The 17,074-nt window shown below is 40.7% G+C and overlaps 1 protein-coding gene across 1 annotated transcript in view; it reads left to right on the top strand.

Moving 5' to 3' along the window:
- Positions 1-4,046: 4,046 nt before the first annotated feature.
- The window catches only part of scn4aa (sodium channel, voltage-gated, type IV, alpha, a), a 31,301-nt gene continuing 18,273 nt past the window's right edge, over positions 4,047-17,074 (top strand). Inside the window, exons 1-12 of the mRNA XM_038990728.1 lie at positions 4,047-4,301; positions 5,007-5,044; positions 5,324-5,404; positions 5,615-5,743; positions 6,347-6,438; positions 7,356-7,628; positions 7,739-7,802; positions 8,124-8,265; positions 8,500-8,691; positions 13,967-14,158; positions 14,870-14,966; positions 16,773-17,011. Coding sequence (XP_038846656.1) covers positions 4,047-4,301; positions 5,007-5,044; positions 5,324-5,404; positions 5,615-5,743; positions 6,347-6,438; positions 7,356-7,628; positions 7,739-7,802; positions 8,124-8,265; positions 8,500-8,691; positions 13,967-14,158; positions 14,870-14,966; positions 16,773-17,011 — 1,794 coding nt within the window. The remainder of the gene's footprint in view (positions 4,302-5,006; positions 5,045-5,323; positions 5,405-5,614; positions 5,744-6,346; positions 6,439-7,355; positions 7,629-7,738; positions 7,803-8,123; positions 8,266-8,499; positions 8,692-13,966; positions 14,159-14,869; positions 14,967-16,772; positions 17,012-17,074) is intronic.

Raw genomic sequence — 17,074 nt, 5'->3', positions numbered from 1 at the left:
AATAGCAGCAAGGCCAGGCGGACTGGGGACAGCATTTATGATGAGTATTTCTGTTGAAACGATGTGGCTATGCAAAATCACTTGATGTTTTTGGAACTAGTGAATGTAACGCGCCAATGTAAACTCAGATTTTTTTATATAAATATGAACTTTATCAAACAAAACATGCATGTATTGTGTAACATGAAGTCCTTTGAGTGTCATCTGATGAAGATCATCAAAGGTTAGTGATTCATTTTATCTCTATTTCTGCTTTTTGTGACTGCTATATTTCGCTGGAAAAATGGCTGTGCTTATTGTGGTTTGGTGGTGACCTAACATAATCGTTTGTAGTGCTTTCGCTGAAAAGCATTTTTGAAATCGGACACTTTGGTGGGATTAATAACAAGATTACCTTTAAAATGATATAAGACACATGTATGTTTGAGGAATTTTAATTATGAGATTTCTGTTGTTTGAATTTGGCGCCCTGCACTTTCACTGGCTGTTGTCATATCGATCCCGTTAGCGGGATGCAGCCATAAGAAATTATAGAAGGATTGTCTCATGAAACACATGCCAGACACTGGCTTCTTGCTATCTTGCCATAACTGATTTGACAGAGAAATATCAGCTAGATAGGATGGCCAGCTGCAGCTATCACCAAATCTATGCTAGCTAGCTGCTGTCAGCTTGGCTAATCACAGGGTCAGCGCTGACTCTTGAGATGGCGAGTCAATCAGGAGGGGAGAAGTCCTCGACTTCAAAACGTTCTCCATAGCAAAGCTATCTTAGCTTACCTTTCTGTACTCACTACTGCCTATGTTTTTTTTGTGATTGAATGTCAAAGAAACAAGCACGTCAAACCACACCCCTAGACAACTCTCATTTGCTCTCAGCCATGGCCGCTTGCATTTCTTAATAACCATTGATGGAAAACAAGGCCAAATCAGGAAGTGCAGTAGCTCTTTAGTTCTTAGCTTCTCCAGAGAAAAGCAAACCGTCTCGACTGGTCGCTGAACACGATGTTGTGCTAGCATGTAAGCAATGCCAATTGGCCTGGATACTGGCCGTCTGCTAAGCTAATAAGTAATATGATTGGGTGGGGTTACATTGAGACTGGATCTAGATCAAGGCAATGAAGCCTGGGATCATTACCAACTCGTAGACACGCATACACTCTTAGAAAAAAAGGTGCTATATAGAACCTAAAAGGGTTCTTGGGCTGTCTGCACAGGAGAACCCTTTGAAGAACCCTTTTTGATTCCAGGTAGAACTCTTCTGGTTTCCATGTAAAATCCTTACCACAGAGGGGTCTACATGGAACCCAAAAGACTTCTACCTGGAACCAAAAAAGGTTATCCTATGGGGACAGCCAAAGAACCCTTTTGGAACCCATGTTTCTAAGAGTGTACCACATACTGTACATACAATCAGTGCTTGACTTGGGCAGGAGCCGAGTACCAGCACCTCACATTTTTTTACTGCTTAAGTTCCTTCACCTCTTATAGAATATTAGCTCTAAAGTATTGTGGAGTTCCTGCACCTAAATAGAATACTCTTTCCCACACGGGCTCACACTTATACACACATACCTCCCTGCACATATACACACAATCATGTCACTTACAAGTCTGTAAGTATGTAACTAATCTTTGTATTTTGTTTCTCAACTGCAAAAAGTATCGACGCCAATGGTAAGGACATGGCATCATGTATCCCAAGCAACGATTTCATCCCAAATGTGGATGGGCCTACCCATTAGGCAACATTTCAGATCTGATGTTCTGATTGTGTGCTGTTAATAAAAGGTATACTGAAAAAAATTGCTACTGTAAGAGTATACATAAAATATATGTCCAGACTGTGGGACATCTACATAAGTACAGCAATAGCCTCAGTGTCATGTTTTAAGGTACCAACGAGAAGTTAATGTGTTGAATTAAACAGGTACTAGTTTAACAGAGGTGGTTCAGTGAAACATGCTCATGTGATGAGTAAACCATTTTTATGGGGACTGGATCTAGATCAAGGCATTCAAGCCTGGGATCGTTACCAAGTCGCAGACAAACATACCACATACGCTCAGTGCTTGATGTGGGCAGGAGCTCACCGGAGCTGAGGACTGGCACCTCACATTTTTTTACTGCTTGAGTTCCTGCACCTCTTATAGAATATTAGCTCAAAAGTACTGTGGGGTTCCTGCACCTAAATATAAACAGTATCAGCACACAAAATGAGTACCAGAACCTATTTCAGTCCAAGTCAAGCACTGCATACACTCTTTCACACACTTATACACACATATGTCCGTGCACATATACACACATAAGCATGATACTTACAAGTAAGTGTGTAATTAATCTTTGTATTTTGTTTCTCAACTGCAAAAAGTATCGACGCCAATGGTAAAAGACTTGGCACCATGTATCCCAAGCAACGATTTCATCCCAAATGTGGATGGGCCTACCTATTAGGCAACATTTCAGATCTGATGTTCTGGTTGTGTGCTGTTAATCAAAGGTATACTGAAAATAATTGCTACGGTGAGAGTATGCATAAGCTAATTGTCCAGACTGTGTGACATCTACACAAATATAGCAATGGCATCAATGTCATGTTTTAAGGTAGCAAAGAGAAGTTAATGTGTTCGATACTAGTGTAACGGAAGTGGTTCAGTGAAACAAGCTCATGTTATGAGTAAACTTGCCTAAGATCTAAAGTCTTGCATTAACTCCCTGAGCTTATGCCTATAGGTTTAAGCCCTGCAGGCTAATACAGTCATGTGTCACATAGACAACCCAGGTTCAATATCTGAACAGTGGCATTGGTTGTTACGGAGAAAAGGAGGAGGTCAAAGGGGGGGTGAAGTGTAATGGAGCCGGAAGTGTTTTTTCTCACAGAAGACTGGCATGCTGATACTCACATTGTTTGTCTACCCTAGCATAATCTAATGAGATGGTCTGTCCTTGCCTGAAGTCTACCGTTTACTCCCCGAGCTAATTCCTAGGCTTTAGCTCAGTGGGCTAATGCAGTGGTGTGGCATGCAGACACAGGTTCAATAACTGGTCAGTGGCATTGTTGGGGTGACCTGGATTTTGTCACTTAATGCCTGTCAGCTGCTGGGGTTGTTCCGTAGAGGAGGAGGTCAAAGGTGGTGAAGTGTAGCAGGGTTGGTGAACCACGATCGTGTGATGAGGAATTGTGCCTGAGACTACAATTTGTGTTACATTTTTTAGCTAATACCTAGGATTTAGCTCAGTAGCCTTTGTCGTTTTATGGCATGCAGACAACCAATGTTCGATACACCACTGTTTGCTAGTGTGAATGACTGGGTATCTATCTAGTGTGCACCAGAAATTGAACTGGGTTCAGAATACAACTTGAAATCATTTCAAATAGTTTCACTGTGCTCGATTGAGCTTGCCTGTTGGAATGGAACTAATAGAGCCTGTGGAAAAGTTCCAAAAGTTCCAACCCCTTCCCCGCCCACCTGGCACTCCTGGCTGGCTGAAGCAAACGCTCAAATTATTTAAATGATTTCAAATAGTGTATGAACCCAGGTTTGACTAGAAACACCAGAGTGTTGCAATCTTGTCTCTCCCTCTCTTATCCTGGCTCACTATATAGAGACCCTTGTGTGAAAGTATCTCTTTTCACTGTCTCTCCTCTAAAAATACCCTTATTGCATGGTTTCTTCTTGTAAAAGTCCTCCCTCCGTTTCTCTGCTCACTCCAGGGCAGTGTTCAACTCCTGGCGACCCACAGTGTTTTGTTCCAGCCCAGTAATTACACACCTGATTCAACTAATCACCTAGTTTAAGACCCTTAATTAGCTAAAATCAGGTTTGTTAGTACTGGGCAGGAACAAAAGCCTACATACCTTGTGGGTCCTCAGGACCATGATTGAAGAACACTGCTCTAGAGAGAACCAGCTATGGCTATGACTCCATAGAGATGTGTTCTATTTAATTCTGTGGATGACTCTCTCCCTCGCTCTTTCTCTTTCTATAGCTCACTCTAGACTAGAGCGATTCTGGTGTGGTGGTATCTCTTCGCAATGCGAAGATGGCACCCCTGCTCCCTCCCACAGGCGCTGATGCGTTCCGCCGCTTCACCCCGGAATCCCTGGCAGAGATCGAGAGGCTCATGGAGGAAAAGCGAATAGCCGCGGAAGTAGAAGGGTACGTAGATGATGGGCCGTCGGAGCCCAGCAAAGACCTGGAAGCCGGCAAGGGTCTGCCCATGATCTTTGGAGACGCCCCAACGGAGATGCTCAACACACCTCTGGAGGACATAGACCCCTTCTACAAAGCAAAGAAGGTCAGTCCAGGACACCTAAAGCTCACCTAGCAATTTCACTGGACTGTAAACATACATAAACATCTTTGCTTTTTGTTTTAGTACCTTTTTTTTTTTACATAGTCATGACTCAAGCAAAGTAGACTTATCCCGAAGACACTATATTTAGACATGTCATGACAGCTGACTTAACATACATGTGTTGCACGCTAAGGCCCCAATTTTTATCACTTGCCAATAAAAGGAAAACCACACTACGGGTTCACGAGATTCACAAGGTTCTCAATCGTTAATGTTGTTTCAGAGGTGTTAACTGCATGCATTCAAAGAGACACACCCCACACACACTTTTCCTTTCAGAGACATTGTCATTGGATATTGCCACTGAACCAAGCCTGTCCTTTAACATTCTGAGTGAACCTACAGTGTGGTTTTCCTTGATCTGTAATAGAATGAATTGGGGGCTAAGACGGGTTAGCGAACTAGGCTGCTAGCCTGGATTAGCTTGCTGGAATGTCACTGCAATATGACAGGGTGGATGACTTGACAAATATGATTCCATAAGTTGTCCGGAGTGCATGTAATATCCTTTATGTCATGCATAAGACTGCATTACCACCATGTAAGCTTTGTGTTCAGAGTTGAATCTTTATTATTTTACAAGTTGTTATTTTAGTCCTCTCACTTAGCAGTGCGATAATGTCTTTTCATGTTGTGTTTTTCCAGACCTTTATCGTCATCACCAAAGGAAACACAATCTTCAGGTTCAATGCCGAATCAGCTTGCTACATTCTAAGCCCCTTCAATCATCTTAGAAGAGGAGCCATTAAAATTCTCATACATTCATATCCTTTTTAATGTAAGGACTCTAGCTGCCCTGTGTAGGGAAGGGGTGATTTTAAGAAGGATGGTCTTATATTGTTGTGTACTGTATATAAAGCTGTACGCCATCAGGGTTTAGCGACCTTTGATGTTACTATTGTCTTTTGCAGTACAATCAGTGTGCCCGCCAGTTTGCCTTGACTCTATATTAAGTTATTTAGCATGTTCATCATGATTACCATTCTGTCGAACTGCTTTTTTATGACGATGAGCGACCCACCGTCATGGAGTAAAACTGTGGAGTAAGTATACCAACCTGTGCTGAATTTCAGGATTGATTCCTGAAATGGCTATTGTACGTGTCACTGTTTTACCACGATATCTAAAGGTCCAGTGTCTTAAAGTCATGTAAACAATGAATTATCTCTGAATTACAATGGAGCTCACAGAGAGCGAATTGCAGAAGAGTGCAGGGAGTAGTGCATTGGAAATATACTGTTTTCTCCTTGCAGGTATGTTTTTACTGGTATTTATACATTTGAGGCCTCATGCAAAGTGTTGTCAAGAGGCTTTGTTGTCGGACCTTTTACATTCCTTCGAGATCCATGGAATTGGCTGGATTTCATGGTGATCAGCATGGCGTGAGTACCTAAACACCTGACTGGCTCTCAACCCTCTTTCACAAATGATATAATTGTTAGCAAACTGGAATGGTTAGTAATGTATTACAACACATTTTATACATCCAGCCTTTATTTATCCAAGTAAGTAAATTTAAGAAATTCTTATTTTTGCAATGACCCCCTGGCCACATTATATTTAAGAAATACATTCTGTGCATTTTTGCCAAAAACATTTAAATAAATGAATGATTTAATCTTAGAAAAACAAATGTAAAACATTTTAAAACATACCCAATAATAATGCTAACAAAAACAAAATAATTCTCCGATAGTTTGTGATATACAACACGTCTGGTTGCGAGATGGATAAATGGTTTTGGCCACCCTCTCAAGCAGTGCGTCCATTTGGCCCAAGAAGTGGACCAATATAAAAATAGACTCTATATATAAAAGATATCATATACCACAGCGAACACCATGTCTGATGTTTTGTGTACTATTTTGTCATGTTTTTTTAACACATAAGACGTTCTTCAGTGACAGGTCCACTGTTGTCCACTGTCAGTCAGTCCTCAATTAAATCGTGTTAATATATTGCTTGTACTGTGTGTCTCTCCACAGGTACGTCACAGAGTTTGTTGATCTAGGAAACGTGTCAGCCCTTAGGACGTTCCGTGTACTCCGAGCCCTTAAAACAATCACTGTGATACCTGGTATGTTTTCATCCAGCCTGGTCTCATTGTCCCAGATTTACATGTACTATCTTAATTAGTATGATATGTTACTTTCGGAATGGTTACATAAAACAGATGGTTACTTACGGAAAAAATTAAAGTAGGGTGGTTGGTCGAGGTGGATGGGTAGGCATATAACACGAACGTCTAGCAACCCCAAAGGTTGCGTGTTCGAATCTCATCACGTTCCAAATGTAGCATTTTAGCTAAGTAGTAACTTGGAACTACACAAATGTTTTGCTACTTTGCAACTACTTAGCACGTTAGCTAATCCTGACCTTAACCCTTTAACCTAACTCCTAACCGTTTCCCACCTAGCTAACATGAGCCACAGCAAATTGGAATTCGTAATATATCATACGTTTAGCAAATTTGTAACATATTGTACAAATTGCAATTCGTAACATGTCATGCAAATTGTAATTCGGAACATATTAATACGAAATTGATGATGGATATCCACAAATTCATACATACCATACGAGACGTAACATATCATACTAATTAGTGTCCCAGATTTGTATTTACTATGTTACATCTTCCCGAGTCCAGGTTGTTTCATCTGCAGCTCTTGTTGAGACTCGCCAAACTGATATCAAAATGTTTTCTTGATATGTCTTCAATTAATTGACCTGGTTTGTATGCACACGTTCAGACTTATTGAACTATTGACACTATGATGTCAGATAATAATAGTAATAGTATCCAAAGTAACTTACAGTTTACACAGTCAAATATATAGTATGTGTGGCCAATTCAGGAAACAAACCCATAACCTTGGTGTTGACAGCATCATGCTGAAACCAGTAAGCCATCAGAGCCACTATGCACTATGGGCACTATCTGGTTTATCTCGGCCTGCAGATGTATCACTGATGTATCATCCATTTGACCAGGATTAAAAACCATCGTGGGCGCCCTGGTCCAGTCTGTAAAGAAAATGGTAGACGTGATGATCCTCACTGTGTTCGCCCTGGCCGTGTTTGCACTCATCGGCCTGCAACTCTTCATGGGAAATTTGCGCAACAAGTGTGTCCGATGGCCCATCCTCAACTCAACGGTGTTCGACGATTACAACTCCACCTCGTCGCTTGACGGCACCATGGGTTTCGGCGAAACATCAAATTTCACTGTTCCTTTCGATTTCAAGGAGTACATCAGCAATATAGGTGCGTTTGAACCACTGAGACAAGTCATCTGTTCCTCTACTTCAGGCTGATGTGACGTTATGAACAGTACTTTTAGTTTGTGTTTGATTTGCTCCGTCTTTCGGCTATAGAGAATCACTACTATTTGGAAGGTAGTCTGGATGCTCTTCTCTGCGGAAACAGCTCTGATGCTGGGTATGTTACTTTGTGATAACACACATGGCACAATGATACAAAGATAAGTCATGAATGTATTTCTTACATTTAGTAAAGCAATATCAGGGTTTTGATGGAAGGATGCACACCACTGTAGCAAACAGAACACTATTGGAAAAGTAGTCAAATGTTATGTAAGCTATGCACACAATACAACTATTGTGTGCATAAGTTGTGTGCATGTGTGTTAGTTATGCCGCTGTCTCTGACAGCATTCTAGATGTTGAGGCTTGTGGGGTCAGGGAGAGTGGCCGGCTGTGTGCAAACTGATTCTTCACCGCTACCCACCACTGTTGACAGGAGGTGCCCAGAAGGATTCATGTGCATAAAGGCTGGGAGAAACCCCAACTACGGCTACACCAGCTACGACTCCTTCGGCTGGGCCTTCTTGTCCCTCTTCAGACTCATGACGCAGGACTACTGGGAGAACCTGTTCCAACTGGTTGGTACTTATATTATATAATATAGTATATAATGATAAATTGTTTTATAGGTACAAATTTAAGACTTAAGTTGGACTTTTCCCTGTAAAAATGTGAGTGCTCTCCATTCCTCGAAAGTGACTGCAGGGAGTGTGCCTAAAAGGAATTTCATGAGGCTTACTACAAACTGCATGTTGGCTTACCATTTTGTGTCATCCTCCGAAACTTGTCTTTGCATGCCTCTTCGTATGCAGACACTTCGAGCAGCGGGGAAGACGTACATGATCTTCTTTGTGCTGGTCATCTTCCTGGGTTCCTTCTACCTCATCAACCTCATCCTGGCCGTGGTTGCCATGGCCTACGATGAGCAGAACGAGGCCACTCTGAAAGAGGCGCAGGATATGGAGGAGGAGTTTCAGAGGCTTCTGGAGCAATACAGGATCCAAGCCCAGGTCAGGTGACAGCTACTGCATATCCTCATGGCAAAACAGGCCAAATCAAACTACTTCCTTAGCGCTATGGCAGACTCTGTTAGTGATCCCTCTAAATTCTGGGAAAGAAAGTAGTTTTAGACTCCTGCATCTTTACTGAAAAAGTTCAGATTTGTGATGCTTTTAATCAGCATTTTATCTCAGCTTGTTTCTTATTTGAAAGAAATGGCTGTCTTCCTACATACAGCCTCCAGTTGCCTCGATGGATGATCAGTCAACCTCACATGACTTGGGAAATGGTAGTCAGGGTTTTTCTTTTTGGCAATTCACAGACACAAAAGTTATTGCTGCCTTATTAGCTATGGACACTAAGAAGTCATTAGAGGCTGATAATTTGGACCCGTCTTTGCTTAGTATACAGCGCCCCTCATTGCTGGCTCAGTAACACGCATTTTTTTATTGACATTTAGTATCAGGAAATATTCCAAAAGTGTGGAAAGCAGCTTTTGTGGTGCCACTCCATAAGGGTGGTGATAGTAGTGATCTTGATAATTATCAACCTATTTCCAGGCTCCCTTGTCTTGCTAAAATCCTAGAATCATTGGTCATGTTTGTAAATGGTATTCTTAAGGTTAATGAATCCGAATTCAGACCTAAACATACTACCACTACATCTACCATGCTTGTTGTAAATTATATTGCAAATGCCAAAGATGATAGAAAGAATTGTGCTGCAATGTTTTGTAGACTTGTCAAAAGCTTTTGATACCGTAGACAATGCTATTCTGTTGAATAAGTTGCCCTCGAAAGGGTTGGATAATAATGCTAGCAAATGGTTTCTTAATTATTTCAATGACAGAACTCAGGCCATCAAGGTAGATTGGGTCAAATCTGAGTTCCTTGAGTTGCATAAAGGGGTTCCTCAGGGTTTGATACTCGGCTCACTACTATTTACAATCTAAATAAATAACATTGGTAATGCTGTAAAAAAGTAGTTTTTTAAAAATTTGTTTGCAGATGATAGTGTTGTATTCCATTGTTCCATCGGTTGGCCAAGCCTTTTCAAATTTGAAATCAGATTTTCTAGCACTGCAGAGGTCACTATTGGAGCCCCCATAACCCAGATTTAAATTAATTTGTAATGACTAGTTTGAACGGTACACAAATTGAGCGAATTCATTCCTACAAATATCTTGGTATCTGGCTTGATGAAAAACTAATTTAAAGCTCAAGGCTCGTTTCTTTTACAGGAAGAAAGCATGCCTGACTTTTTTTAATAGGAAGGAAATCGTCCAGGCCACTTTTGTCAATTTTAGATTATAGGGATATTATCTATTTGCATGCAGCAGCATCTACACTTAAACCACTAGATGTTGTTTTTCATTGTGCCCTTAGGTTTATTACTGGTGATGGTTATAGATCTCACCATTGTGTTTTGTATCAAAAAGTGTGTTGGGCCTCTTTCTATGTAAGGAGAGAGCAGAATTCTCTTCTGTTTATTTACAAAGCACTCATGCAGAAACATCCTATGTATCTATCATTATTAATTAAATGTGGACTTACAAATTAACAAACCCGATCACAGGCTTAGATAACACTGGAGGTCCTTTCAGTCTCCACAGAGTTGGGTAAAGCCGCTTTTAGTTTTTTGCGCCCTTTATGGGGAACAACTCACAGAGATCTCTGAAATTAGATGTTCTGGTCCCCCTTGGTCAGTTCAGAGAAATGATCAGAGACCTCTATGTTGATAAATGTGTCTTTTTTTTGTTTTTTGTTGTTGTAATTTTGTGCATTGTATATATGTTTTATGTATTTATGCAGGGCTCATCTGAAAAAGAGACCCTCGTCTCAGTATGACTTCCCTGTCAAAGTAAAAGTTTAATATTAATTTTAACAGATATGAGAAATTATTACATCAAACTGAACACTATGTAAATACAATTTTTGAAGCCTCTCAGTATATATGGAATAATGTACATATCATTAGGTTGGGGCAATTGACTAATGGTGTACTGAATGGCAACCAAATAGGACAGCTTGGGCTTACTTTCTCTTTGCGTCAGGGATGCGGGCCCACTAAACCCAAAGTATTATCCTTTACAACACTTGGGTTGCACATTTAATCAAATTCACATCAAAATCGCAATATTGACATGTGCAATAGGGTAAATCAATTTGAATTCATTAACTTTTTGACAGAATCCCTTTTGATTTAAACAAAACATTCCATACGTGTTTACCAAGGGAAGAAGTAGACAGAAAGGGATTTTTGTACCTGAATGCCAAAACATTTCGGGGATAGATGTGCTCAAAGTTGACCCATTTTGCATACACCACCATACCATGAGACATGCAGGTATTCAGCATGGGAAAAGACCAGTGGTGGAAAAAGTACCCAACTGTCATACTTGAGTAAAAGTAAAGATACCTTAATAGAAAATGACTCAAGTTAAAGTCACCCAGTACAATAGTACTTGAGTAAAAGTCTAAAAGTATTTGGTTTAAAATATACTTAAGTATCAAAAGTTAAAGTATATTTCATTTCAAATTCCTTATATTAAGCAAACCAGATGGAACCATTTTCTTGTTTTTATTTATTTACGGAAAGCCACGGGGACACCCCAACATTCAGACATAATTTACAAACGAAGCATGTGTGTTTAGTGAGTCTGCCAGATCAGAGGCAGTAGGGATGACCAGGGATGTTCGGTTGATACGTGCGTGAATTGGACTAATTTCCTGTCCTGCAAAGCATTCAAAATGTAACGAGCACTTTTGGTGTATGGAGTAAAAAGTACAATATTTTCTTAAGGAATGTAGTGAAGTAAAACTAGTCAAAAATATAAATAGTAAAGTACAGATACCCCAAAAAACTACTTAAGTAAAAATACTGTAAAGTACTACTTAAGTAGTTTGATATCATTTAAAAGCTTACAGAGTTGTCATACTATTGTATAAAAAAAATATGTTTAAAAGTGTTTTAATAAAAAATGTTACAGATTTTAACCTTTAACGTCAATTATCAAAAAACCTGTAAACTCACGCTGGGGTTTTTGTGTTGTGCTGTGCCCACCATTGGTTGAAACACAACACTGTGTCGTTTCAGTCATAGAACTAGAATTCATAGAAATGGACCTATCCCATCAGACCACTGCAATTTAGCTGGTACACCATTTAATTTAAATTTGAACTTTAATTACTGCCACAAAGACGGCCGCCGGTCCACCCGCCGTTGAATATCAGCTTAAATAGTCACGTCTATTCTATTATTTCTATATCTATAATTTCAATAGGTTTCCTATGGAGGATTGACAGTATAATTTTAAACAGATATTCCCATTGAAGTCAACGTTCTCTGCGTGGACCTCCAACCATCTTTGTGGTAAAATTTGAAAGTTGAAATGTCAATTTTATTCCCATTTTAGTCAGCCAAAACATGACACCCACCCTGTATTTAAGAGCATGTTGTGCATCTAACGATGGCGGGCACAACACAAAATCCTCAGATTAGGTAAAATAGGGTCTAAGCTACAACATATGTGAATATGAAAAAAATGAGTTTATTGATGTTTAAGGTAAAATTACAATTTGTACAAAAAAAAAAGTTTTTTCAAGAAATTAAATATTTTGACAAACCTGTTTGTAATCTTTTAAATGGTATCAATCTCAACCGTTTATCTTTTCCAGTGATGAAGACATGGCTGTCTCATGCTAATGGTGAGGCATGCAAAATAGGTCAACTTTGAGCACTTTTGTCTCTTGAGCACTTCTACAATAGGCAAATACAGTATGTATGGAAGTTTTCGTTCCAATCAAAGGGATGCTGTCAAAGTGACTGAATTCAAATCGGTTTACCCAATATTCATATCGCAAGAGATATCCATATCGGAATGTTTTGAAACACCACTCAGCAGCGTGTAACGTCTCTCTCTTCCTCTCTCCTCTTGCGGCTGGTTCCCACACACACCAAGTCACGCCCCCGTCACTTAAGCAGCACAGTTCCTCCTCCTCGCTGTTAGATTCACTTATATTCACTATGCGTTTGCATGCTTTTCTGTTAGGTCAAATGCAGTCAAGAGATTGTTCCAAACAAGAACAATACTGCTTTCCACTTTGCTTTTTAATATAAATCATTATATTTCTATGTTCTGAGTATACAAAACATTTAGAACACCTGCTCTTTCCATGACAAAGACTGAGCAGGTAAATCCAGTTGAAAGCTAGGATCCCTTATTGATGTCACTTATTGAATCCACTTCAACCAGTGTAGATGAAGGGGAGAAGACAGGTTAAATAAGGATTTTTAAGCCTCGAGACAATTGAGACATGGACTGTGTGTGTGCCATTCAGAGGGTGAATGGGCAAGACAACAGATTTATGTCCCTTTAAACAGGTTATGGTAGTAGGTTCCAGGTGCATCGGTTTGAGTGTGTCACGAACTGCAACACTGTTGGGTTTTTCATGGTCAACAGTTTCCTGTGTGTATCAAGAATGGTTCACCACCCAAAGGACATCCAGCCAACTTGACAACTGTGGGAAGCATTGGAGTCAACATGGGCCAGCATCCCTGCAGAACGCTTGACACCTTGTAGAGGCCATGCCCCCAACGAATTGAGTCTGTTCTGAGGGCAAAAGGGGGTGCAACTCAATATTTGGAAGGTGTTTCGAATGTTTTGTACACTCTATGTATACTTATCCAAGTCAAATCGCAATATTTGGTAGCGATTTGAAAAAAAGAATAGCAATTCAAATGTTTGCCCATATCATGCAGCCCTCACTGGCGTAAAAAGGTTTCTATGGACCCCGCAAGGTCGGAGTTCACCCCTAATCAACTACCAATAGATTTTTGTGAATATACAACTGTCCTGTATAGCCTACCTTAACCTGCATGACATGAGCCCACCTCACTCTACCAGCTTGGATAGAAATACAGTCCACCCTCAAAACACTAGCTTACTAGGGATTGTTTCATCATGCAGTCTAGCCTCCTATCTTTAACTATATACCATTTAGCTACTACAAAGGTTTTATAACAATTACACTTCAAATAGCCTAACAATTAGGAAATGATTTTTTGCTTGAGGATAAATTCAGCCACTATGTATTGTTTTGTCTGGCTAATAGCCTACACAAATGGGCTGCATTATCCAAGGTAAATTAAATCATAGTCAATTCAACTTTTGACTGCATTTTTGTGTGCAAATGTTTTCACCACGGCCTGTCCGGTAGGCCAGTGGCAGGCCTACTTTACACAATTAACTTAGAACGATTTATCATTGGTGTTTCACAGGAGCAAGCTGATGCTGCTGCTGGAAGTCAGGCGACCCTGACCAGTCGGAAAGAGCTTAGTCATCACTCTGGGTCATACGGGGGCTCTGCGGATGACGAGCAGAGCCTCGGAGATGATGTTATCAAGGACTGTAATGGGAGAATCGTGCCCCGTCTGGCCATCGTACCAGTGTCCTCTGAGTCGGAGGTCAGTGTGACCTCTCCTTGCTAATGTTTATCTTATCAGGTCAACGTTCATAGGTCAGAATGGGTCCACAGTGGTGGGAATGCAGTTTGTTTTGTCTCATTCTTTTGATGTGAATTTGTAAACGCAGGTTGTTTTGGCTATTGGTCTTTGTTGTCTTGTATACACAACCCTTCTATCGTAAGAGTTCAATGACACCTAACATGCTTACCAGACCGTATGTACACGTGTGGCCATGCGGTCTGGTCAAACAAATGATATTTTGAAATATCAAAACAAACTCTGATCCAATTATATTAATTTGGGGCCAGGTCGAAAAGCATTAAACATTTATGGCGAAGTTAGCTAGCTAGCTTGCTGTTGCTAGCTAATTTGTCCTGGGATATAAACATTGGGTTGTTATTTTACCTGAAATGCACAAGGTCCTCTACTTCGACAATTAATCACCCACATGGGTATATGCTCCTAAAAACCAATGAGGAGATTTGGGAGGCAGGACTTGCAGCACGTTGAGCGTCACAAATAGAACCAAGTTCTATTTTAGCGCCCAGCTACGCAGATGCTCGCTAGCGCACGCTAGTAGTGCGGGTGCAATGATTAAATAATATGTATGTGTACATTTATTTTGTAAAGCTCCCGCATGCGGTGTAGACAGCATGTAAGATGTTTAGTGGCCAGTGATGATGAGACTTAACCCCACCCCCCCAGTCGGTTCCAGAGGACGAGCTCAAAGAGGACAGCATGTTCCATCTGGAGCAGCCAGGCCTGAAGAACAGATCGGCGAGTGCTGTTAGTGTTCTCACCACCGTCATGGAGGGTAAGAGAGCGACACATAGTGATGGTCATGATTATGACGACAACAATGGTGAAAATGCTGATAATGATGACGATGATTCTTGAATGATAGTATTACCATTGTGATATCATCAACAATGACAATGATATCATTTTAATTCAGGATTTTTTTTCGGGAAGAGAGTGAAATGCAGCCCTGCATTGATAACTGTATTCTGAACAAAAATATAAACGCAACATGTACCAATTTAAAAGATTTTGCTGAGTTACAGTTCATAAAAGGAAATTAGTCAATTGAAATAAATTCATTAGGCCCTAATCTATGGATTTCACATGACTAGGCAGGGGCGCCGCCATGGATGGGCCTGGGAGGGAAGCCAATCAGAATTAGTTTTTCCCCATTACAGGGGATCCCGCAGGTGAAGATGTGGAGGTCCTGTGCTGGCATGGTTACACGTGGTCTGCGGTTGTGAGGCCGGTTGGATGTCCTGCCAAATTCTCTAAAACCATGATGGAGGTGGCTTATGGTTGACACATTAAAATGGAATTCTCTAGCAACAGCTCTGGTGAACATTCTGCAGTCATCATGACAATTGCACATTCCCTCAACTTGAGAGATCTGTGGCACTGTGTTGTGTGACAAAACTTCACATTTTAGTGCAGCCTTTTATTGTCCCCGGCACAAGGTGCTGTTTAATCAGCTTCTTGATATGCCACACCTGTCAGGTGGATGGATGATCTTGACAAAGGATCGAATGCTCACTAACAGGAATGTGAACAAATTTGTGCACAAAATTTGAGAGAAATAATCGTTTTGTGTGTATGGAGAATTTCTGGGATCTTCTTTCAGCTCATGGAACATGGGATCAACACTTTACGTGTTGCGTTTATATTTTTGTTCAGTGTATTTTCAGAAAAAATGTCCCTTGTAGATCCATTCATAATGCATACAAATATTTGTGTCTATGTCTACTTCAGCTACTATCATACATATGCCATGAAATGTACTGTATGTCATTGGTCTGTTTCTTGCCTGTGAGACAAACATAACCGTCCACAGTAGGAGATATGTCAAGTCCCTCAGGCAAGTTTAGAAATACACTAGGCTTAGTTGGGAGTGGATGCAGTCTTCGCTCTAATGTGAAGTGTAATTGCCTAGCTTATCATGTGGTTGTAGACATGGCCTTCTGACCCACCCCTCCCACCCACCGCTCATTACAGTAGCATTGTCTGAAGTCTGTCACACACAGAGCAGCCAATCACATTGTGTGTGTGTGTGTGTGTGAGTGAGGGGGGAGAGAGCCCTGTTAATGTACAGTTGCATGCCCTCTTGGTGCTAAGCTTGAGCTATTTCAAACTTCCAGGGCGTGCTGGCACCACGGGCATGAATTCTGGTGTTACCCACCGTTGCATTTCATTTACTTGTTGTTTTTGCTTTTTAGTATAGAACAGAAAGATTGCCCGTATTTGTACACATTTAACCACACATGAATGTCACCAATGCATGTTCTTAAAATCAAAGAACGTTGAACTAGGGCAATGAATGGCAAATATCCCTAATTCTGTCAATCATCCACTCACACCCTCCTGTCACTTTTTAGCGCAGGACATTTTGCTGGAATGCCAGATCAATATTCTAGGGGTGTCTTAGTAGTCTTGGATAACTTTGTTTCGTTGTCTTTTCTTACTTCATAACAGCCATAATACCATAATCCATCCATAATGGCCATAATACCAAATCATATAAAAAAAAATTGTTAGTTATTATGTTTCTATTAAAACATTATTATTGAACTGGTCATCTAAACCTCCCCTCTCTTTCTAATAGAGCTGGAAGACGCCCAGAAGCCTTGTCCGCCCGGCTGGTACAAGTTTGCCGACACGTTCCTGAAGTGGGACTGTTGCGTGCCCTGGGTATGGTTGAAGAAGTGGTTGCTCTTTATTGTGATGGACCCCTTCGTGGACCTAGGCATCACCATCTGCATCGTGCTCAACACCCTCTTCATGGCCATGGAGCACTACCCCATGAGCCCAGAGTTTGACCACATGCTCTCCGTGGGGAACCTGGTAACAACTTTTAAAGGGGTAGTTTAGAGGTAGATGTTAGGTGTGTAAAGCTAGCTGTATTGC

The sequence above is a fragment of the Salvelinus namaycush genome, chromosome 4 (genome assembly GCF_016432855.1).
Source record: "Salvelinus namaycush isolate Seneca chromosome 4, SaNama_1.0, whole genome shotgun sequence".
In the NCBI taxonomy this organism is placed as follows: Eukaryota; Metazoa; Chordata; class Actinopteri; order Salmoniformes; family Salmonidae; genus Salvelinus; species Salvelinus namaycush.
Note: the sequence above shows the minus strand (reverse complement) of the source record. Positions and strands in the feature narration are given on the sequence as shown.